The sequence below is a fragment of the Poecilia formosa genome, unplaced genomic scaffold, assembly GCF_000485575.1.
Source record: "Poecilia formosa unplaced genomic scaffold, Poecilia_formosa-5.1.2 Scaffold236, whole genome shotgun sequence".
Taxonomy (NCBI): domain Eukaryota; kingdom Metazoa; phylum Chordata; class Actinopteri; order Cyprinodontiformes; family Poeciliidae; genus Poecilia; species Poecilia formosa.
Window position 1 is genome coordinate 677,824 of NW_006800175.1, and position 25,584 is coordinate 703,407.

General features: G+C 38.4%; 1 protein-coding gene across 6 annotated transcripts in view; it reads right to left on the reverse strand.

Annotated features, from left to right (window-relative positions):
* Positions 1-25,584, reverse strand: part of pou6f2 (POU class 6 homeobox 2) — a 95,361-nt gene that overhangs the window by 50,827 nt on the left and 18,950 nt on the right. For all 6 annotated transcript variants that reach the window (XM_016680209.1, XM_007569109.2, XM_007569106.2 and 3 more), the window contains 2 exons: positions 16,770-16,867; positions 9,882-10,101 (listed from right to left, as the gene is read on the reverse strand). In XM_016680209.1, coding sequence (XP_016535695.1) covers positions 9,882-10,101; positions 16,770-16,867 — 318 coding nt within the window. The remainder of the gene's footprint in view (positions 1-9,881; positions 10,102-16,769; positions 16,868-25,584) is intronic.

Sequence of the window (25,584 nt, forward strand, 5' to 3'; positions counted from 1 at the left end):
CTTAAATGAAAACGTTTCGACCAGTCAGGAAATTAAACTGAATTTGACTGCATTGTTTGATAACTAGGATGAACTGGAATGTAGGTGTCCATGCCTTGAAATGACCTATCTTATGAATTAATGCTGTTTAAACAAACTGAAGTGAAAATGAGTAAATGTCACATCAAATGTAACCATCCCTGTCCTAATGCACCTGTGCACTGTGAACTCCACACTGCTGATCCCAAGATACACACACTATAGCTATCATCACCGCCATACGTATTAAGACATCCACAAAACCAGATGCATTTCCTTATGTTTATATCTATTAATTTTTCAATATGCCAAGATAGACGAGAAGATAAAAAATCTATGACAAAAGCTTTACCAAGATTTGATTTATGAACAGGAATTTTAAAGGATTCCTAAAACTACTGACAAGTAGCAGTAATAAAACTATGTGACAGCTATGTGTGAAGGCAATGGGCTCAAATGACAGAACCAAAAAAACACAAGCTTAAGTAGACAAAGTTATTCAGCCATCTTATTTTGGTGAATTAATGTAAATCCTAAATTGTAGTTATTCTTCAAATGTGTTCCAAAGTCTGAAATTTAACTTATCGAAGCATACGGATAATTACACATAAAATTGGAAAGAACTGTTAAAATATTGTGAGAAATGTTCTAAAAACAAATATATGCTTTAAATCATTTACACTAAAATCAAAACAGAGTTGTGAGAGTTATAAGGTGGTAAAAGTAGAATGGGCTGATGAAAAAAAAGCTGAATACACACATTCAGCCTCATCTGACAGATCATGCAATAACTCACATTACCCAGGAAAAGGAAATAAAGGATGCAGCTGTGCTCCTTTACACAATTTCACATTTGAAGCAGTTGGTGATAACACCATTTTCATTTCGGTTCAGTCCCATAAAATTACCATTAACATTACAGCTCATGCAGAACACAGATAAATGTAAAATGTCACCCGGTTCTGCCAGGCAGGAATTCCAGTTCCAGAAGATTACCATCTCTGTCTGCCTCCTCCCACTGCACCTTGTTCTAATATTTCATTTACAACATTTCATAAGTTCATTTTCCCCTCACTGACCATGTAAATCACAAATCAATTCCCAGTTAAAATCCTTGACTACAGATTGTTGCTGAAAGCTACTAGATGGCACCACAGGAACGAGGCAAATCATTTGGAAACACTGCGGCCCGAAGAGGAAAGCAAAAAGTGGGATGTAATTCTGACAAAACAACTCCGGGGTCAAGCGGTCAAGCCATTTACTGGAGGCACTTTACAAGCACCAAAATATCATAAAAACAACACACCAATGTATGTTTTAATCCAGAATTCAATACTTATTAGCTGTAACTTGGTCATTGGCAAATCTATTCGACAATAAAATGGCTCATGATAATGAAGAGATTAACTCTATTAATTATGCATGATTGTTATAGGGATACATTGTGAATATATCCATCAAATAACTTTATTAAGGAATCGTAGAATAGTTTTAGTGATTTTATGCTCGTTTATAATAGCGATTTTCCTATTAGGAAGAGGCCCGCTCCTGGTTTATTCTAAGTAATTTCTATATAACAGCAGGTTACAAAAGAAGTAATTTAAGATGACTTTCGTTCTCTATACGTTCTTTTTTTCTTATTTACACACAGAATATAATTTCTGTCTCTCCAAAGCTTCCTTTTGCCATCTTCATTTCTGATCTATGCCAACCCGCAGTGGCTGGTTAGCAGTTTCAAGGTATACCTCTATGGAAAGTGGTTTTAATATTTAATAGCTAGGGAAACACTTTAAACCAAAAATCCACATATAACGAAAATGGCATTGTTCTTATATCCACAATAAACATTTCAGCTCTCTCAAAAATTATCTTTCTAGAACAAATCAGGGCTTTTCAAATATCTAAAACTTATTTCTCACTTGTACAATTGTTATTCTAGATATGACATAATTGTTGAAAGTTTTTATCTCTACACGTAGGAATGTAAGTTGTGAGAAAATGTATTGCTAAAATGGAAAGAATAAATGGTACATTAAATGCTCAAATGGCTTGGCTTGATGACCAAGCTTAGCGTGCTACAGAAGTTGACATGTGCTATAAAATTAGACTAATCAGTAGGCTACAGGCTAGTCTGATTGGTGCCAATTTAATTATTGACAAGATGCCAGGTGGATACAAATTGACATATTGTTGATATGAAACATCCTGCTGTTTTTCAAGCACTAAAAGCAATCAACTAAGAAGCGACCAAAACTACAAATGGTATGAAACAGCAGAATTAACATTACTGTAATTTGGCATGTTGTGCATGTTTTATGACAGTCTTCCTTTGGGAAACTGATGTAAATTAGATAAATAATTTGTACTGAACATTTTCTGATGTTCATTTCGTACCCCGTTTTTTGGGTGGGGAATAGGTATTATAGGTACATCGCAAGTTGCTTAATTCTTTATTTCTAGTAGGTTTTACATTGGGATTTATTTTTCAAAAATGAGTATTAAGGCTGATGCTAATGGAAGTCCTTGGGAATGATCTTGACAACCTATGATTTCTGTAATTCACTTTAAAGAAACATGGTTATGTGAATCTGACAAATAATACCTGAGTGGGAAGCTCCTCGGATTTTCTTCAAGATTGCATTTAGATATCGAATTCAAAACCTAGAATACAAGACTAATAAGACCTGTGCTTTTACCATTTTTTTCATATAATGGGATAAATATGAAAAGCAAAAGACATGGTCCAATAAAAGCAGCTGTTGGTTATTCTGTACTCATTACTGATTCTTTAAGACAATTTATGGAACGTATAGTAACACCAAGTGTCACATAATCATTTTTGTTTTTGGTCTTCAGAGTCCATTTAGAAATTTGGTTTGTACGTTTTGGTTTTCGTGTTTTTTGTATTTTTCCTAAATGGAAAACGTAAATAAACATAATTTTAAAAGATATAATTAAACAGTTTGTAATAAGTGATGCTACTTTATTTGAAAACCCAAAAATGTATAATCTGAGTTATTAAAAAAAATATAAATTAAGTTGCATCTTTTCGTTCTTGTGAACTTGACTTTCTTGAGTTGGATGTCTCATTAAACCACTACAATAAAGTGATAAGACATAAAAAAGCGTGAAATGGTGTTTTTATGGGTATGAAATCAGAGAAAAAAAGCAAACAATGGGGAGGCATTCTATAATTCCTATAATTGTTGTCAAATTCACCCTCCTAACTCTTACAATACACATGGCTCATTGTCTCCTCGAGTAAAACCCTTTGCAATAAATGCACCGCTCTCTGTGTACACCCAGTGCAGACAGGCAGTGTGTAATGCACAGAGGCTGTCTTGTAGATTGTGTGTTTATGGCAGCAGGTTTGCAAAAAGCCTCCCTCTCTGTTTACCAGTGGGGGCAGATGTCAGGGTTTGCTGAGGAGCAGCAGAAACAGCCACATCTGATTAACAATATTATTGTTGTCTTCCACAGTGCCATGGAGAGTCGCCCTGCTCCTTCCTTTTTCCTCTGTTTCTTTCTTTTCTGTGCTCTGGAAGCGTGTTGTCCTGTGGCACTGCTGCACCAGAATGACACTGCCACCATCCGCAGAAACAAAACATGAGTCAAGAGTCAGAAGCTTAAGACAAACAGTGCTATTGTTTTGTACCAGGGAGCACATACTATGTGGGAGAATGCATAATAGAGTCATACTGTATATTCAAATAAGCTGTGGCACATTTTTGCATTTTCTTTTTAGTGTGAAAGTATAATAACAAATGTACAACCTGAATGCACAACACATGATTAGCATGTCTGCAACAAGCAAACAGCAGGAGGTAAAATTCACTTACATCTCTGCTTCAAAACACATATGAAGGAAACAATCAGTCTCACAGGAGTGTGAAGTGTTCATGGGTGCATGTACAGTAAACCCCAGCATGTAAATTTGAGTTTTTGATCCTAACCCTCTTAATGCTCCCCTGTGCGTTTTGATTAGCTGACTTTTTTATCTTCCTTTCGTCTGTCACAACGACTAACCCCGCACGTTTCCAAGCTGCTTATTGAAGACAAACAATAAAAACACTGGCAGATATCAATGGCAGAGATGAGAAGCCGGGTGCCGTATCTGCTGGGACTGCCTGGCGAACCTGCCTCTGCCTGCGCTTCATCTGCAGCAGCAGCAGCTCTCACTCTCAATTATTTGGCTGCTGTCACAACAAATCAATCAAATTACCGCTCCAGGACTGTGTGCAGCTGCTCCTATTGCACCGCTAGTTGCATTAGCTTTGAAATGTATGAGGTCTACATTTTATCACTGTTATTTATTTAATGCAGCTCTCTCCGCTGTGAGTCATCCTACAACCACAGCAAACTTAAATCATTAAAGGACGATGTGGAATGCATTCTGCTTGAGAACACTTCAAATTAAACAGCGATAATCGAAGAGGGATGGGCCCGGGCTTTACTGTGTTACGATGACAGATGTTAGGGTAAAAAAAGTGCAGACTGAGCCCACATTAACTGCTTGTCCACACTAACGTGGATATTTTGCACATGCATTCTCAGGTTCCATAATACACAAGTTTTGTTTAAAAAAATAAAAATAAAATCTCTCTAGAAACACTCAAGTAATTATTTTCAGTGCAAGACCAGATCGTTGTTCAAGCTCAGTTATTCCCCAAACATTTTTTACTATCAAGACTAAATATGATTTTTATTGACTGCTCAGTCTAAAAGAACCATAATATGTGAAATACCATCCTTGCATCTGAAACTTTATTTTACCTTAAAGTGAATCTTTTTAATAAAAAATAGAAAAAACAAGTACATTTGATTTTAAGCTCAGTCTGATCAGTTTAATACTTTTGGACACAGCATGTCTTATTAGTTAATTTATTATTTTTGGTGTAGATGTTGCAATCACCCTCAATAGGAAATTCAACATTTTGCTTTACAAAAGTCTTTTATCTCAGAATATTGCAATTTCAAATATTTCTTATGACAAGGAGTGCCTCCTGTGGGAAAACATTATGAATTTTAGGACAAACTGTAGCTCTTTTAGAAATGTTTAAAATTTGATGTACTACTTTGGAAAAGACAAAAACAAATTGTAATAGCTAAGCCTGTGCTGTAATTTTAAAATAGATTTATTTTTAAATAAATCAACATTTCTACTTATGCTTTGGGGACAGCCATGACAATGCATGTGCAAAATCATAATGAGTAGCAAAAGTTGAAAATCTGACCCGTTAGTCTACCAACCACCCATCCCCCACAATAATATTAACTGGAGTGTGGAGTAGTCTGTTCTTTATAAACAGAACCATTTTACCTTTGACTTCATTAAATAAATACCCTGGAGTCGAGCTCAGTGACATTAGAAAATCGGCTGAATATCTTATTGACATAAATGCGTGATAACTGGAGAGCTACTGTGCTTTCCAATACTTAGCTTCTGCACATCATCACAATGTTTCTGTAGATAAGAGAAAAAAGTTGATTTTATAATATGCTGCCCCTTAAAGTGAAGTCTTACAACCTCACTTCCTTCTGGTGGACTATGAGTAGAGTATAAATTATTGTTTGCAGGTATGAAACGACCTCCTGGCAGGTTGCTATGGATTCTTAGTTGGTGTTTAGAATCACATGTTTCTGTTTTAAACGATGGAAATAACATCAATTAAAAAATAGCTGGAGTGTAGCTATAATATTTTCTATTCCTCAAAATGAAGTAAAACATACTGTAGGTTTGAGTGGCAGCAGCAAACACAGGAAGAATGTCTGATATTCTGTGGCTCAGAAAATGTAATGAGTGGAAGGGACACAGTGGGCTTCTCTCAGCAGACAGAGGTTAAGTCAGAGGCCCGGCCTGTTGAGCTTACCTCTTAAAGGAGCAGCAATCAGCTGAGGCAGAAGGGATCCAGTCTGACATGTCTAACTAGTGTGGAAACATTTGGCTCTTCCCCCAGGAGCCCACCCTTTGGTGGTGTAATGAGCAGAGTGATTTCCCTAATTTGTATCATGCCGATCCCAAAAAGCAGCGAGCGACGCCGCTGAGCATTTTCATCCAAACGACACACGCTCCTTTGATTGGCACTGACACGGCGTCTCATTACTGCAGGTGAGTGGGAAGCCGACCTCCGTGAGGGAGCTTGAGTGCTGTTTTGTGTTTCCTGTGGACGAGTACAGAGGAACAATGCTCTCACCTCGCCATTAGAACTTTAGCTCTGTGATGTGATGTGCTGCCTGGCTTTCTGCTCACAGCAAATGAGATGGGATGTGCTTATTAATATGAAAGCACTCCAGTAAAGCAGCTCCTTGAATTACCTTTGAGTGAGTCGTGGAGGAGAGGAGCAGACAGATGACTTTGTTCTACTTGCTTCCACAATGGAAGCACAAACTATTACATGTACAATAGTTTGATACTGCTAGTTTTACAAGTATGGTAATCGCACTTTGCTTGTTATAAAATGAAGCAGAAAGAACGCCTATTTAAAATGCAGCAAAACTTTGCCTCGCGCAGAACAACAAATATCCCAGAATGTTTTGTCTGTACGTGTCGAACACACTTAAATCTGAATTTATAGAAATCAAATATGATTTTATTATCTGCCATCAAATTTCTAGACCTCCAGCATGACCCAACCTAGTTTTGCCTCTGTGAAGTCAGCTAGAATTGTGTGCACTCTGTCACAAAAGATAACTTTCCCCCTTGTTTAGTTTCATTGGGAATTTGTTTTTACTGCATGTTTGCAGGCATAAATCATTTTGACAAATAACCAGTTACACTGGTGCCTGTGTTTACTGAGTCTGCCACAAGATGCTGCTCAGTTTTATTTAAGCAACTGCTCCGACTCTACAGCACAACCCCATTACAGTGATAGTTATTCATCACAGTCTGAGAGGGCTGCCCTCTTAAAGCTCGCAGTGGACCAGCTGGTTCGCTGCTGTCAACATCAGATCTCACAGAACCAGCTTTGATAAACATGATCGGAACACGTGATCAAACCTCCATTTTTCTTTTTATGATTAGAGTTTACCCCCTGAGCTGTATCGAAATGTTCTTTCTGTTTTGTGCAGAATAAATCTGAGAAGTGTGCTGCGAGTTTGTACTTAGCCTGCTTTTACACTGACAGCCTGAGAAAATCCAATGCAACATATTGTCTTCAGAAGTCACCTAATTAGTAAATAAAGTCCACTGTGATATAAGTCTTGCTGTTCTGTGAATGCTTGAGAGATTTGTTAGAGAACAAACTGCATCATGAAGACCAAGGAACACAGCAGACGGGTCGGTGATAAAGTTGTGGAGACAAATACAGAATGCACAACTGAAAACCTGCAAATACATTAACTTCCACCTAAACCACGGGTGTCCAAAGTGAGGCTCGGGGGCCGTTTGTGGCCCTTGGACTGATTTTTTGAGGCCCGCAACTGCAGTTAAAAAAAAAAGAAATGATACAAATTTGGTCCATCCAGCATATCTGCCACCAGGCTAAAATTATTACCAATTTTCTTAATGGTCTGTTCTGTTTTTTTTAAGCAATAATTAATTCCCAGTGGGCCAAAACCTTGTTAGGATGGAGTAATAGGGCCACAATAAGAAAATTTAAAAAAATTCATTATGAGAATAGTCATAATGTTACGAGAACAAAGTCATATTATTATGAATAAAGTTATAATGCTATTTATGACTGTCACATATTATGAGAATAAAATCATGACATTATGACTTTATTCTTGTAATTTTTAAAATGTTTCCTACCATGGCCCTAATACTCCATCACAGAAGCAGATATAGCTTGTGCACCAGATTTACCATTTCACCAGAAACATGCAATAAAGGACTCCAGAATCTGAAAAAACAGTGATTGTGTAAAAATAAATGGGCTAAAATCCCACACCTAAATATAACGCTCCTTTCATTCTTCTTTACTGGCTCCTTCCATTGCACTCCATTACTGTCTTCCCCTCTGTTATTCAGGTTTTCCTTGTTGTTTGACTCCATCGAGTTCTTCTTCATTTGGTTCCGACTTAAAGTATCATTATGACAATTTTACTTAACAGTGAAACTTAATTTTTGTCTGCTTTCTCCCAGCTTGAAGCTCCAAACCACCAACATGCAGGCCCTGATGTTCCCCCAACCTAAACCACCCACTCTGTGAGACAAACAGCCTTATTAGCTGGTCATTAACTGCCTCATTACATTTAAACGCAGACATTGACTGGACTCCTCCCAGTGCCTCATTATTGCGCCTGGCTGCTGTCTCGTGTCTGATCTGACGCTAATTAGAAAGCAGCGTGTAAATGCTGTAAAGCACACTTGCTTCGGAGGTCGTGAAATGAGCTGACTGCTCCCTGGCGACAGCGCAGCGCTGTATAATATGTGTGATTAATCAGGCCTGGAGCCCTGAAGCGGCTGAGCAGGGGGGGAGAGGGGGACACCGGGGCAGAGGCCAGAGCCGCAGTTGTCTGACAGAGGTGCTGTGCCAGCAGGCCTCATTCAGCGGAGCTGTGATGAACTCGGACAGGGGAGAGTGAAGGAGCGCCTCATGGCCAGGGGGCCCCGGACACAGTCAAGACATTTAGCTTCACCCGTGACTTGTGTCACTTTCTCTCCACGGAGGTCCCTTCAATGCATCCCCTTCAGATAGGAGGACGTGCGAACAGGCGGTCTGTCAGTCCACTCGCTTAAAAAAAAAAGATCTGCCACAAAGGCATTTCTCCACAACATATTTTTTTCTTTCTTCCCCTCCATCTCTTCTGGCTGAAGAATTTCATCGGGACGCTGGGTTCAGAATCTCTTCTGGTTTGTTCCTCGCTGACAGAGAGGCGTTTGTTATGGAGTTCTGACACCCGGACGATGTGTTTGTCGATCAGTTCATCAGATCGCCGAAGCCTCTGGGTCGTCCCTCGTGGACAAGAACGAAGATGTGTTGACGTGCGAGTCAGACTGGCCTGCCGGGCCCATTATCGTCCATTGCTGACGGATACATTGAAGGGCTTGTTGGGTAGATGCAGGTTTATTAAAAGCTCTGCCCACAGCGATGGCTGTTGTTATTTATGCATGTTTGTGTCCATTAGGCTTCTCGCTCCACATTTCCTCACTAAGGGCATCTGCCCATCCATTTCCCCACATGATAGCAGCATTCCCTGCACTTTGTGCTGCACTGGCATTATTGTAATCGGCATCCTAAAAACACACCGCTTTACAATTTTTTACATTAGTGCTGCTCCTCTCATCTAAGATTCATGAGTGACAGTTTCCCCATCCATCCCTCAATCTAATGGTATAAAAGAGACAATGTTTTAAACATTAAAATGAAAACCATTTACAACTATGATCAAAAGAGAACACTTGGGCATTAAAGTTTAAAAGGTAAGGATAAGTACAGCCATGTGGATGGACAGATGAGGTGGAAAAGAGATAAAAAAGTGAAGTAGGGTGCACTCTTATGCACAGGAAAGAGGCATAAAGTGCTTCTGCGCTGCACTGCAAAACGCTGACCTGTAATTAATATGGTTATACCTCGAGGCAATTTCAGGATGGCTGCTTTTTGGGATACAAATCCCTCAAGGTTTTTACCTGCTCAGGACCACTGTAAAGCATTGTGTAAAAAAAAAAAAGTTCCCATGTCAGAAAATAAACACACAAGTCTTAGTCAAAACAGTTATTCGTTTTGTCTGCAACTACTTTTTTAATGTCTGTGCTCGCTGTATCTTCATGTAGAATAAAAAAAAAAATAATTTGTCAGTATTGCAGCCATGAAGAAAATTGATTTTCAACTCCAGTGTTTTTTATCTCTGACCCCATCAACTGGCTGAGTTGTTGTCGATGCCTCTCCCTTTCCCCTTCTCCCCCTCGCACCGTCTCTCACCTTGCAGGTTCTGGAGGGGGAGCGTCATGATTCCCCCTGCAGCGGCGGCAGCCACCAGGCTCTGGATGTTGGCCGTGGGCAGGGAAAGCACCAGGCCCTGCTGTCCTCCGAGGTGTCCGCCTGCGTTGAAAGGGATGAGGATGGGCTGGTTCATGCCTGGTGCCGCCCCGGACATCACGCCACCCACTGCATTGGCCAGTTGCTGGGCCACCAGGAGAGACTGGAGAAAGCCACACGGACATTCACCATAATCAGCCAGATGAACAAAAATGTTGTGGCAAAATGGGTGGCATTTCTTTCAAACGTATAAATATATGCTTCTCAAGACATTTTGTCTCAGGCAGATATTTAAAAAGTGTGTATTTTGTTAAATTACATCTAGAATCTCTGATTTTCCCAAAGTTTTGACCTGTTAACATTGATTTAGAAAGCTCAAATCTTTAAAACACAGAAACTTTGCTATGATATGTTTAACCTTCTTATCTGCTGAAAACCACTCTCTTTTTCAAAGTAGCAGCCTAACATGTCTTTGGCAAAAAAAAAAACCAAGTTCCTTTAAAAAACACACACACACACACACACACACAATGCACTTAAACCTTGTGTGCTGATCCCATTAATAACACCTCCTGATAATAGCTAACTTAGCATGCTCTTTGCAAAGTAAAAGTATCCACACTGCAGTGTGTTTAGGTATGGTGTGTTCACTTTTCAGAAAAGATCAAAATTTTGAGTTCTCTGGTCCCTTTTTTATGTAAACATAATAAAAACTGTATCCTCATTTCTCATTTGAAGCAAACCCCACACTTGTCATTTTTTCAATAAAAAATCCAAAATTGTTTACTTTGTGTATCAAATTTGATTATAGGGGGTGAATACAGCTCAATATTTGTCCCTGAGAATATTTAGGTGCCACTATAAATAAATATTGTGTTACAATTTAGTCTAAACCAACACGTCAAGTTGCGTCAAAACCTAATTTTGCATATTTTGGGGTGTTTTGGTTCCTAAGTTACCTATAATATTTAAAAAAATAAAACACAAAATATACTTAAACATTTATTTCAACAATTCATGAATAATGACATCAGATTCAATTCAAAATGATTCATATGAATTTGCAAAAGCATTGACAGTTTCTTTGCTCAGCAGCTCATACCTGTCAATTTTCCCGTTTCGGCTGAAAAAACAAATTTTACCCCTCTTTCCGCCGTGCTCCAGTATTAGTATTTTCCTGTAAATTTATCCTTAGTGCTGATCATTATGATTAAGTGAAAATTTAGCCATTTAAAAATCATGTACAACAAAGAGTGGTGCGCAGAAAATGGACATTTAATCTTAGCATCTGTTACTTGATCCGGGTGAATGTGTTTAGATGGATGCACATGTCAGCAGTCGAATAATGTGAAATGCTGTTTCAGAAAAGAACTCCGTCTTTGTAAGAAGGCTAAGCATTTATCTTTTATAAATACCCAGAGAAAATCATTTTTCCCTCTGAACAAATCAGTGGCAAAATAGAATAATGTGCTTGAAACAGGCAGAGCTTTTGAAAAAAGCAGCAACGCTTTGCTCTTTTGCAGAGGGTTACAACATGTCAGTCTTTTGTCCTGTTCAATTTGTTCATTTATGCAAGTTAAAGTGGAATTGTTGCTGGAATACTCACAGGATGCGAGTTATTTGATGTGTTTTCATCAAAATAAACATCTCTCTACGATGCTTTTCACAGCAGAAACTCACTTGAAATGTGTCCTCCAAACCAACAGGTTTCCAGCTACACATATTAGGGCTTTAAGCCACTGGTTAAAATCTGCAGAAATACACAGGCATGACATATTTAAGTCAATCCGATGCAACCTTTTTGAAATTATGTCAGCATTTGTGCATGTCAAATGGATTTGTACAAGCAATGTGAGGCAGGAGATATTGCAAAGTTCAACAAAACTCCCAGCGTAAACACAGAATTGAATTGTTTGAAATAAAATAATAAAAGCATTATGTCAGCTTGTATTGCGTCCACGGTAAAGTAGGCTTCCTCAGACATTGCAGGACACGCCTGGTTGCACCGTGCTCACTAAAGTTCACAAGCCTTTAACTCCAATTGTCAGCTATCTGCTTTGTTTTGCATGGCGTGTCTGCAGCCTGTGCAGGATGCAGAGCAGGCTGGCTGGTGAGAAGAACCCACTTTGCTCTCAGGACCGGTGCTCCCGGGAGACAGGCACGTCACAGTGATAACCTTGCATGTTTCAGAGAGCTTGCACCTACTCTATGTGATCGCAAACAGATCTCAGGCCGCAGAAACAAATGAAAACTTGTTTGCGATACGGAGCTGTTAAAAAAAAGAGTTTGAGTGCTGCTGACAGGATTGTTCGCAAACACTGTAAAGTATTCCTCCTCCTCAACGTTTGCTTTGAAATACAACAGCAGTGCATAACGAATGACAATACGAAGCATCTGAGAGCATACATAATGGCATTTGCCATTAACTTTAAAAAATGAATTAATAATTCGGGCGCTCAAAGAATCCTCAAAGGGACAGAAACAGACGATGCGTTTGTTGGCGGCGAGTGACACATTTGTAATCTCGCTTTTTTTTTTTTGACTAAATTTAATCTCAAATAGACGCTGCACCCAATCAAAGGGGATCCTCAAACATTTCATCTGTGAATCAAACAAAATGAGATTGGCCAGCTTGACAGTAAAGACAGCCACAGATGGAAGGGAATAACATTAAAAGACAATTCGACAATTATGAGATGCAGCGCTGATTTATTTATCATTACAGACAGCTTTGGAGAAGCCGGCAGCTGCCAACAGAAAGCGCAGCACAGATCTCTGATGTTTAGGTGATCACGAGGTGAAGCGACTGCTAATGCACTCATCAAGATGTGACGCGAGAACAAATTGAGTCAGAACAGAATTACCTCAATTTGAACCCAACAGCATCACTAATACAAACAACTTATACGCATTAAACTTAGTCACATTACTTTGTTTCATTCAGAAACATTAATTTATATGTTTATTTATGCTAAAATCTGAAAACTTTGGCTTTTGTTTGTATTCAGTTGTCTTGAGTCAATACTTTATAGCAACAGGTATTTTGCCTCATCAGTTCTCTAAATTTGGAGACGGAAATTTTAGCTCATTCTTCTGAACAAAATAGCTCAAACTGACTGGATGGAAAACATCTGGTAAATGTCTTAGGGTGCATTCATATCAGCTCTGTTCAGTCTGCTTTAATTAAACTCTAGATCTTTGCACAGAAAGTCCAGTTTGTTTGGAGAGTTGTGATTGGGCGATCGAACTCTGATGCAGACAATCCTCCACAATCCTGCAAGGATAAGCAGGTGTAGATGATGGATCCATTGATTAGCTTCATCACAGAGTGCCTTCTCACATGGGTTTGTTGAGTCCTCTCTACGTCTTGTCACAAATTGTCTTTCAAAATCGGAGATCTTCTTCTTCTTCTATAAAGATTTATTGACTGCATAACTTATAGCTTTCCCACATGAGCCGCAAATCTCCAATGTTGTAGTGCATTATCATAGATATGCACTATTTTGTGATTGTCTATTCCATAAAACCTCCACAAAATACAATGAAGTTTGTAGTTGTAACATAAGATGTAGAAAGTTCTGTCTCAGTTTGCTCATGGACTGAAGAACCCAAAGGATCACTTATCCAGACGTAGAAGCAGTCCACCTTCTGGATTATGGCCTTAAAACTGTCTGCCGTCCTCTCTGTAGGTGCTGCTGGAAAGCGGCTGCACAACGCTCAACACAACTGACAGCTAAGTGTTGAGAAGTGGTCTCATAGGGGTCACACGGACACAACAGGCAGGGTTAGCGTTGAGCTCTGGAAGAGGAAGCAGCCCCACTCTGGACGGGATGTTCTGCCCTGCCTTTTGGCTCATCAGGGGAGAATAGGCCCCTCCATCTGCTTGGCAGCTCTGGCACTGAGAAATTGCCCATAATCACACAGATAGCAGACTTTTGTCATCCTGACTGCAATTGGGAAACAGAAAGAAGGTAGATTCATGTTGGGTAAACTACCATCAGATAATGGTTGTTCGAACAATATCCGGCTCTGGGGCGAGAATCTATCACAACATATTGATCCTGGAGCAGGAGAATTGGGTATGGCATGCGGAGCGCTTTTGTTTCTGAAAAGTGTTAGCTTCACAGACTGTACTGACAGCATTAATATATTAGATGGTGACTGTTGAGAGCCGCCTGCTGAGGCTCAGACTGTAAGTGCTGCTTGCTTCTGCTGCTCTGCCTCTTCTGTTTTTTCTTATCTACGTCCAAAACAGCATCTTTGACCAGATTCATGTAATCAAAAAAGAGCCCTAAGCACTTTTTTTTTAAACTTAAATATATAATTAGCTCTTTGAGTTGGAATTTCTTAACATTTAAAAATCCCTGACTAGGCTGAAAAGCTCTGATGTTTTCCTGTGTTTCCTCTTTTTTTTCTGTCCTGATGAGAACTGACTCTCATTGAGCATAGTATGAGAGCATGGAGAATCAGCTTCTTAAACAGTGTGAAGGAAACATGAGATGCTTTTTGAGTGCGTGTTGACTGGAGCAACACTAACGAGATAGATGTTCATTAAACATCGCTAGGGCACCAGGCCAATAAATCCAATCATATAGGACAATGCCTGATTGAGCCATTAACAGGGCTGCAGGCTCGGGCTCTTTGCTCTCTGCTTGTTGTGACAGAGGCTGTATTGTCAGCTTGTTAGCGCCGCCGCTCAATTACATTTGAAGATGATGTATGATGACTAAATATTTTAACAGTTCACACCGTAGCATTCAGTGAGGGTGTTTATGTGTTTCACACACAACATGAACGGAAAGAGAACACGTGAAAGAAACCTTGTAGAAAATTCACTCATTCAATATGTAAGCTTTCTCTTAAAGTGGCTCTAAAAGGTGTAGTTCACAATCAAGCCAACTTTGCTATAAAGTCTAAAAAGGGACCTACTTTGTACTTCCATTTTGGTTACTATTGCTTCTAAAAACAGCCCAAGCACTTACAAAGCAAACACCCAATGAGTTCATGTTTTTTGCTGTTTGGAAAATGAGCCATTTTAAAAATGTTCTGAATGCAACGTCACAAATCAGCAGGCACTGCTCTTCACCTACCAACACCAGCGAAGCTCAGCCTGTCTCTTAGCAACCCCAGCTGAGTTCCAGGACATTTGGTCAGCTGGCTTTAATGCTATACAATGGCTGCTGGAAAAGACAAGTGTTCTGCTTTTCAAAGATGTATGGCTGTATAATTGTGTATCTGTTACATTCATTTTTATGTGCAAAAGTAAACAGTGAGCAGAAGGGCACGGCCAACAGCAGGTTATTTGGATTTAAAGTGGCTAGACGCCCTAAAACATCTCATTCTGAAAGGAGCTCAAAATAGACAGACCTCAGCCGACTAAAATGTCATTATCTAAGAATGAGTTTGTTCAATAAATGTAATGACCATGTTTTGTACAGCCCTGTCCTAATCTATTCCAATAAACATAATAGGATGACGACATGCGTCAGAAGATAGACCCGTCTCTTCTGGTCCAGTGAAAGGAAGTCTTAATGCTGCAGCAGGATATGGTGGACAATTTCATGTTTCTAACCTCAGGGAAATAGTCATGGATAAGTCATGGATGAACTTGATTGGCCTTCAAAGAGTCCTCATCTAGACCCGGTATAATGTACTAAAGCAGACTGGGAGCCAGACTTTGGCATCCAACATTACTTCAAGCTAATACTTTTGGCAATATACAAGCTTAGTAGTCTTGGCTTGAATCTGATTGGTAATCCAGAATCGATGTACCATCACAGGGCAACACAGAGGCACATAAGACAATTAACCAAGCACAAACTCATACCTAAGGGCAATTTTAGAGACGCCAACTAACAGTCGTGTTTTTGGACTTTAGGAGAAAGCCGGAGAACCAAGAGGAAACCTGCCCATGCATAAGGAGAACATGCAAATTCCATGCAGAGACTCGAGGAAGGGATTCAAACGAAGCACCTCCTTTCTGTAAATTACCAGAGCTACCAACGGCTCCACCATGCAGTCCAATGAAAATAATTTTTAATCTAGATATGGCTGGGATAGAAATAATTTTGGGCTTTACTTTATGCAGATGCGATGATCTGGTGACTGAAACCCAATTTGGAATAATAACTGACATATTATGTACAGACATAGTTATTAAATTAGATTATGTAATAAAAGGAATTCAAACCAAGCATCTTCTCTAAATAAAAAAAATGTTTTGTTTGTTTTATCATTTAAGTTAAATGGTTTTCATGTACAACAAGGGGTGGGCATTTGCCATATTGTTTATCATTTCAATTAAAGATTTCTTACCATGATATGAAGTTTGATTTATTTTTGTTCCCATTACTGTTGTTAAATAAAAAAGAAAACTGACAGTATTATTGGAAATGTTATTTTTTTTGTTATTTTTTGCCACAATTCATTTCACAAGAGCATCAATAAATAACAGTAAATTTAAAAATATAATTATATGCAGTTACTCTCATTTCTGTAAGCAAGTAGCGTCCTGAACACGCCGGTTTCAAATGGGAATGTTTTGCAACAACAGTATTTGTGTTTAACTCGCCACGAATGCACTTAACTAAAAAAAAAAAGAATAGTTTTTTATAATTTGTATCATTATTACAATAGTACCACAAAATATCACAATGACATTTTAAGTTCCTATTTACAACACTAAGAAAATGACAAAAAAAAAAATATATATATATATATATCTTTAACAGCACCATATATATCTTTAACAGCACCAATTTAATGAAATTATTCTTATAAACAAGAATCATCTTTTTTCATCTGTTAATTTGTCTAAATTCTCCTGCTTACCTGTGGGCCCATTGGGTATCCTGGGTGAGACTGGCCCAGATGACTCTGCTCAGACGGACTGCTGCTGGCGTCAGACTGAACTGATCCGTCACGAACTCCTGAAAGGGAGACGGAGAGAGAGCAGCACAGAAAAGGCACAAATTAGAGCGTACATAGAAATTCAACCTGTGATCAACACAGACTTTGTAAGCAGATAAACACATAGCAAACTGTGATATTACAGCGCTGAGTAGAGCGGGCAGCGGGGAAGGGGGTGAGGAGGGGAGGAATTTGTATTTAAGTGCTTTATCAATAACCACTGTAGCACTGAATAAATTACCAACCAGCAGAGAGACTCATTGATGGTGGATGATGCATACTGGCGGGTCCCCGATGGCCTAGATTACCGCAGAGAGATAGAGCTCCACCACAAACGCTGGGGCCATATTATTCAGCCATTTACATCACTGAGTATCACTCATCTAAACCCGCTGCCCCCACCTCTCCCCCTCTGCTCTGAGCCTGCAGCTATGAGACACAATTAGACCTGTTTGCTATGAGGGCAGAGTGGAGCTGAGCAGACAGGGACATGATAATAAGCTTGCTGATGGCTGCAGGGAAAATAAAGGCCACAGATGATTGGTTATCATAGCAATCTCTATCTCACATAATCTCTCAGCAGTGCATCCAGCGTGGGCTGCTCTAAAAGGTCTGAGAGGCTGATTTGACCCTTAAACTTCTACCTACATGATATCAGCGTCACATGATACCTCGCTGTAGACACACAGGCTTTAGGAGGGGTGTTTCCATCACAATGTAAAGGAATTTGGTGGTTGATGACTGATTTGTGCTAGATGAGGGATTTCAAGTTAAATACATTGAAACTTTGAGAATAAGACCTGTTAAACGTATTAAACATTAAGAATCTCCCACTGCTTTTAATGAAATCATTACTTAATTCTGATTATGCAAATTGAGAATAAAATATGTCTTGTTCAGGCAAAATAAAATAATGTGACATTGTTGCAAGGTTTTGCACAACTACAACAAAGAGAGATGGAGCAACGACGTCATAATTTCAAAAAGACGCGGCTCGCATGTGCACAACTGAAGTATGAAACTGCCGTTTTGAAAATTTTCCACTCAAAAATGATCATTTATAGTCTCCCAAAACACCGGATCCACATAGCCTACATGACACCTAATTTCATCTTCATGTGGACGGGATTCAACCCAGTAAAACAAACACTGACATCGTCCGAAAAAACGAAAAAACTCAAAACTTTAGCAAAAGGCTCAGAGTTAGCAATGTTTGAGTTAGGAGAAAATGTTCCAGTATGTTTTTTCCAGCCCAGAGTTGAGTGGAAGTACAAGTACAAGAATACATGTAATGACCACTTAAAAGTTACATGTAGAAAAATGGAGAAGTAAGCAAATAAGAGCCAGTCACGCCTGCAAACGTTTGAGCATTTAATCAGAAGAAGCGAGGAGAAAGTTTTGTCTGCCATTTCAGATATTTCTTAGTAGTGCAAATGGAAGGCCACAGGGACATGACACCAAAACACAGAAACACTGACATATCATTTACTTCAATTAAGATTTCTGAGATTTCTGAGAAAAAAAAAAAAAGATCATTTTTTTTATATAAAAATGATCATTATGGAAGTGGATGGTTGCACAAGGGTTTATTATTTCCAAGTTTCTTTGTGAGAAATATTTTGGTGTCGAGTTCAACTCTAAAGCATTTCTATATAGACAATTTTCTTTTGTAAAACATGAAAAACAAAAATTCTTTGTTTTGCACATAATGTTTGACAGGAAAATGCTTATAAAATCTTTCAATTTTCTGCTGAACCAGAGCACTCTTATAATTTGTCACCAAAATCACTTCTGGGAAAAAAAAAAAAATTACTTGGGCCATTATTTTAGGAAGATGACATTTTGTGAAACCTGGATAACATTGAAGGTGCGCCTATTTGGGTATTGATTTGTTGAATTTTTTTCATTCACTCTATAATTACACATTTTTAGTTTAACAAATTTGGTTAGAATGAAAACAGTGGAATTCAGAAAAATAACTGCAAAAGTGGAATTTTGGAAAACCTAAAACTTCATGAAAATAATACAACACATTTCCTAGATCCGTACCTATATATTCAGTTTTAAATGTATTTTCTTTATAAACAATAACCACGATATTTTATCAAAAACTGAATGCCTCCCACCCCTCATTTTTGGGGGATGTTTGAAAACATGTTATATAGTGGTTAATGAAGAACATAAGGTAAAGTAAAACTTTTGGGTTGTGCTGTATAAAAAAAAAATTCTTTCACTCTTTGGATTGTAATTTGCAATGCTTGAATTCCTATTATTTACAACTATAAAGCATATTCACAGGAAGAATTACAACAGTCTTAATCCAAAAGCAAAAAGATGATCATTGTGCAAAACTTTGATGTGTGTCGGTACACCAGAAGACTACTGCCCACAATTAAACATATTTACAGAAAAAAGTCACCCAAACATGTATAAATGCATTTAATATCCACAAAACTGTAAGCCACACAAAGATGGCAGTGAATGTTAAAAAATCTTATTACGTTTCAACTGTAGGATCAAGTAAAAGGAAAATCACAAAAGAAGAGTAAACTGATGTTCGTTGGGTCTTTTCTTTCTTTTTTCTTCTTTAAAGGCCGTCCAGTGGTTTCAAGCTCCTCACAAAAAACTTTATTTTCAAGAATCCTGCCGACAAGATCTTATTGCATGTCAAATGTATTTACATGGTACATCTTAAGCCCCCCTTCCGCCAACTAAAATCATTTCATCTTTGCATAAAATCCAAATAATTGGTGAATGATGTGACCTACCAAATGAACCTTACGCATTTGATGGCTGATGTGAAAGCCCAAGGGGGAAGCCTGGTTTTTCTAGCTGGTTTCTACCTCTGGCTTGATGGCCCTGCTTCTCGATAAAGGTCCGCATCCTCCCGCTTATCAGCCTCGCAACGCTGCTGCTGTTTTGACAAGCCAGTCTCTTTTCACCAATTATTTCACCCATTACAGATAACTTTGTGCCTGCATGGCTCCACCCTGCGCACTCAGTATCTGGAATTAGGATCAATGTGAACATATCAGACTTTAAACAAGTGAAAGATAGAAAATATTTTTTTTGAAAATGTTTTTTTGTTGTTGCACTTAAATGTTTCAGATTGTCGAATGAGTATAAATATCAGACAAAGATAACCTAAGTAAATACAAAATTCAATTTTCATTTATTTATTCAGACCAACCTCGGTCGATACGAAAATATATTTGCCCTTGTAGTTATTAAAAAAAATAACTGCAATTAACCATGTTTATTGGTTTAATTTAACTATAGATTTATAAAATATGATGATCTTGAGACAAAAACAAATGGATGAGAAACAAAGTGATTGGCATCCATCAGTGTGGAATGGGTCTCAAAGCCTTTGTGACTCTACCAAATCACATTGAAAACCATTATCCACAAATGGACGAAACCTGAAGGGTGCTGACCTTTCCTTGGAGTCGTCGGTCTAAATTACTCCAAGAAGCGCATCGACAACTCATCCTGGAGGTCACAAAAGAACACAGAGCAACATCTAAAGCACCACACACCATTGAGGTCAGTATCTATGATTCAAAAATGTTGTCTGGTTCACACAGCAAGACAATTATGATGATTTTTGACCCGATTTTCCCCATCCGACGTTCGGATGATCAGGATGGCTCCAAAGATAATCTTGATTTTCATGCTTCTAATAAACATGTTGGATTATGGGGTATTCCCAAGGACAAATGAGCACAAAAATTAGCATGCAGGCTGTTTAATGTGATGAGATGATGAAAAAATCTGAAATACAAAAGACAAAACAACTGACATGTTGCACCAGAAAGTCCGGCGGACATCGGAGGCGACTTCGTATTGTTTTTTCTGTTAAAACTAGTTCACAAACTGTCCTTGTTTATTCAAGTTGTCTTTGCCAGTATTAAAATTTGTTCTGTCACATGTAGATGTCACATTTAGATGTGACAGAAAAAGCAAAAACAAGACAAGTGTGTAATGGGACAAATACCATTTCACAGAAATGTTGCTGTACTTGGAAAAAAGAAAATAAATTAATTTAGACCAAAACCGAAAAGCTAAAATGCAATGCTATGAGAGAGGATTTTATTACGTTTTCTAAGAAATTTACAATTTACAATTTTTTGTACTGTAAATCAGCTTTCAGATCATATTAAGAATGCTTAGATATGCAGCCGCCACACTGTGATAAAAACAGAAAACCAAGCAGCCCTACTGAGTGACTTTAAAGGCGGTGAGTTATCAGATTACCATCAGAGCAAAATCAATTAGCCAAATGAGGGAATTCAGCTTATGATAAAAGAACATGACAAAATAAAATGATCAATAAGCTCCAAACAGTAAGGCTGATGACTTTCGTTAAGATATTGCTCATTAATAATGTATTTTATCTGATAAGCAGAGTGGGAGACCTACCCAATAACGATTGCTTGATGCCTTTCATCACATCATCTCACAATAACTTAGAAGGCTTCATCTCTTCCCAAATATCTGTAACGTTAACATGTTTATCACAGGAGACAAAAATCGATAATAAATAAATACTCATGCACAGATTCCCTCATAGGATTTGTGTAATTTCTTTAATAGCTGACTGCAGAAACACCCAGGGAGTCAGTCTTCAATTCCTCTTTTATCACTAGAATCTTTGTGCATGTTAAGCTTTTCATTTCTTAAAAAATAACCGCGTGAGTGATTCTTTAATGTATTTCTAGATGGAGATTAATGTTGCACTCAAAAGGGGCTGAAAAGCATATTTCTTGATCAAACCTTTGCTTAAAAGAAATTCCTTTGAATCTGTGATTGTACTCAGGTCACACTGTGGATAAAATGGAATGAATGGACATATTGATGTGAGGGGAGATGAAAGAAGAGGCCAAACGATAGTAAAAACAGGGGAAACACATTCAAGCAGAACATTCAATGTGTTATTTTTTTTAACTTCCTGCGCAGGTTCTGTTTAAACACCCCAAGTGCTCCTAAATAGAAGGTTTCCATTGAAGATTTAAAGACCATTTAGCCTACAAACGTACGTCCTGGCCTTGACTAGTCGAAAACGGTCGTTCTCTTGCTGTCAATCTAAACTCCCGCTGACAGCGACATGACATTTCCATCGAAAATACTCCTTTATGTAAGAAAACTAATTATATTTATTCCAGAGCACGGGGTCCAATTTAATGTGACTTATGTCACTGAAATATTGCCAATATCCACCACCAAATAAATTCGCTTGCATTGATCACCAAAGTGGCCACTGGAGAGTGACTTTCAATGCAGCGCAGGGCAGAAGGCCTCTGCGATCTGTGTGTGTGTGTGTGTGTGTGTGTGTGTATGAAAAGGGGGGTGCAAAGAGCTATATTTATTTGACTTCATTCGGCCTGTCTTAATGCAGGGTGCCCCAAGGACTGCAGCACAAAACAATTAGCCTGGATTTCATAAAGCAATCAGCATGCCACCTCGTCTAATGCAGCAGCTTCGTTCATTGACAGTCTGTATGAAATGGTGTTATTGAAAGCTTTGTGTTCGCGTTAGCTTTCGCCTCAGTGCATTTATGAATCAATTTTTGCCCATAAAAGAAGCTTTAACACTTAAGCTATTTTAGGAAATGCATTATGTAAGTTGTCAAATGTACGAGAGAGAGCCCTGGTAACGATTCGAGCTATTCACACTGAACAGCCGGCCCCCATTTTTATAATGGGCCTTTTGAAAATGTCTGGCTGAGTGCATGAGTCTGCTATTAAGATGCTGTCGGTCATTTTTCCCCCCCCCTCTCTCTCTTCTGTCTCTCTCTTTTGAAATGTAATCCATAAAACTAATGCTAAAATTTCAAAAGGATTAAAGAATCAAATTTAATTACATTACTAATTGTTTGCTGAGTGAAATAATTACAGGTTAACACAAAGCAAAAACGGGCCACATGAAATTATGATTTCAACATTAAAAGTGCAAAGTGCTTTTGATTTAGAGATATTTCAGATAAACACAACCATTAATAGAGAACAGCACAAAAAAACGAGAGAAAATATCTAGTGAGCAGCAGTTTCTGAACACGACGCATGTTACATCCTGAAGCAGATGGGCTACAGCAGCAGAAGACCAAACCAGGTGCCACTCGCACCTGTTAAGTACAAGAGACTGAGGCTACAATTTTTATAAGCTCACCAAAATTAGACAAATCAACATTGAAAAAAATGAACGCATGAATAGGTCATGGTGGCGATGGTGGTATGGTTTGGGGGATATTTTCTTAATACATTTTAGACCCAATAATCCCAATGCTTGTCATTTAAACACATTCCTGACCACATCCATCCCTTTATGACCACAGTGCACCCATTTTCTAATAGCACTATGCTACAAAGCTCAGATCAAGTCAAACCGGTTACTTCGAACAACACAATGAAATCACTGTATTCTGATGGCTTCCACAGTCGGGTCACCTTTGAGATGTAGTAAAAGGAAGATTCTCTTCGAGGTTGTGAAGCTAACAGATCTGCAGCGTCTGTGTGATCATATCATGTCAACATGGTCCAAAATCTCTCATGGATTGCTTCTGACACCTTGTTGAATTTCTGCCAAAAAAAATTAAGGCAGATAAGAAAGCAAAATAAAGTCCAACCCACTAGCAAGATGTAGCTAATAAAGTGAATGATGAGTGTGTGTGTGTGTGTGTGCGTGTGTGTGTGTGTGTGTGTGTGTTTCTTTTTATATATTATATTAAAGTGGAATCTTTGACTACAAATTTAATTCTAGAAAATCTTGAAGAAAAAAAATACCTTTTTTCAAAATCTGTTTCATTTTTAGGAAAGTCAAAACTTTCATGACAATTTAATTTAAGACGTCATGGTGTTCTCTATCCTAAAGCATTCTGCAGTAGGTCAAAAACCCAACACTTGCTTGAATCTGCCCTTCAAAGTCCTAAAAGTTTCCTAACGTTTTTTTTTTTTTTCTTTTTTAAGGCTTTATCGGCTCTAGCAGCTTTTATTTGAGAGTGTCTAGACAGTAAAGTGAGTAATGAGAGAGGGGGAAGACATGTGGCAAAGGCCATCAGGCCGGGACTTGAACCAGTGATGGCCGCAACGAGGACTAAGGCCTGCATATGTGGGTTGTGCTTCACCCCTGCGCCACCACAGCACTCCCAAAGTCTGATAAAGTTTTGGAGTAATAATGCATGAAACAGCAATGTTTGGGTGGCTCTGCACTCAAACTTTGTAAGCTTTTGAATATTGTGCACATCTCTTTGATAACTCTGGAGGTGAGCACCTTTGTCATCACTTGTTTTGCATCCCAGCCGCAGGAGAAGCAGGAGGAACCACACAGGAGGAACACCTGGAGCAGCGGCACAACGAATAACGACATCCTGAACATTCAATCTCATCACTTGTATTTGAAGAAAATTGTAATCATATTAAGAGGTTCAACTGCACATTTAAAATTAATATATCTTAACTTATCTTTTATATGAATATATTTTAGATTAAATTATATTTTAAGACTTCTTATTTGTATACATCAAAACTTTTTGAGCAAAATTGGAACCTCGCAAGATATCGAATACCAATCATGACTATAATATATATCTACGCAAAAACCCAAACTTACAGAGATTGAATTTAAAAAATGGCAGGGTATTATATTTCAAAGGCCATCTGTGCACAATCTTTATATAAAAGTGGTTTTCCAATGCTGATCCCCGCACTTGATACAGATTTAACTGACCGAGATGTTAAAGCGCACATCAAGCATAGGCATCACAATAATTAGGTGTGAAGGGGACCTGTCCCCCTTATTTAACAAATTATTGTCCCCCTGCACCCACAGTTAGGCTAAAATATAGCTTTCCCAAACATTCCTTCTACTGTTTCACACAAAAACCCAGTCAACGTGACTCATACTGCTATGTCAACCAGGTTTTCCTGTCTTTGCTGGTAAAATAAAATATTCCAAAAACTACAGTTAAAATGAGATTATGTTGAAAAAAAATGTGGTCAAAATGTAGCATAACTGCAGTCAAAATCATCATTGCAGTATTCACCATTGGATCTTTTCACTATTGATCCTTTGCAGATGATGTCATGCTCTTCAGAAAGTGTTAACTCCTAAAAAGCGTGTCAAACAGTTGATATTTAGTTGATTTCACAGTAACAATTGTCAAAAATGGCTGTGCGGTAGCCTGCACAAACAAAACTGGCCATTTTATTTCATATTTTTTGATGAGGAAAAGAGACAACGATAAATAGCTGCAGAAATCGTAAGGACTGGCAGAACTCGATGCATTTGAGGGCTGGCACCAAACATTTTTAACAAGGTAAGAAGGCCAACGATCATGTACTTCATTTGTAAGGATGAGTAGTAAGATGCTTTATACTATTGCATTTTGGAGATGGTGCATGTTTAATCATTCGCAAGCATGGAGGAAAAAGCCCCATCATCATGTAACCTACCATGTACAAATAAAACTGGTAAGCATATCTTTTACGATTTTAAGTTGCATCCAATGAAAGAGTAAATCCAGGCAAAGTCAATTTGATCAAGTCAACAAACACGTCAGGAAGGAGAAAATATGGGCCGATTTCTAAGATAGATATTTCCAACTGTTGTCTGTGAACACCAACCAGGTGTTGGACAAATTTGACTTGATCAGGTAGAAGCCATTGGCACAAACAATCACAATCACTGTTAAATATTCCCGTTCCTCACTTCAGACATCTGTCATCATTCTAAAGCATGC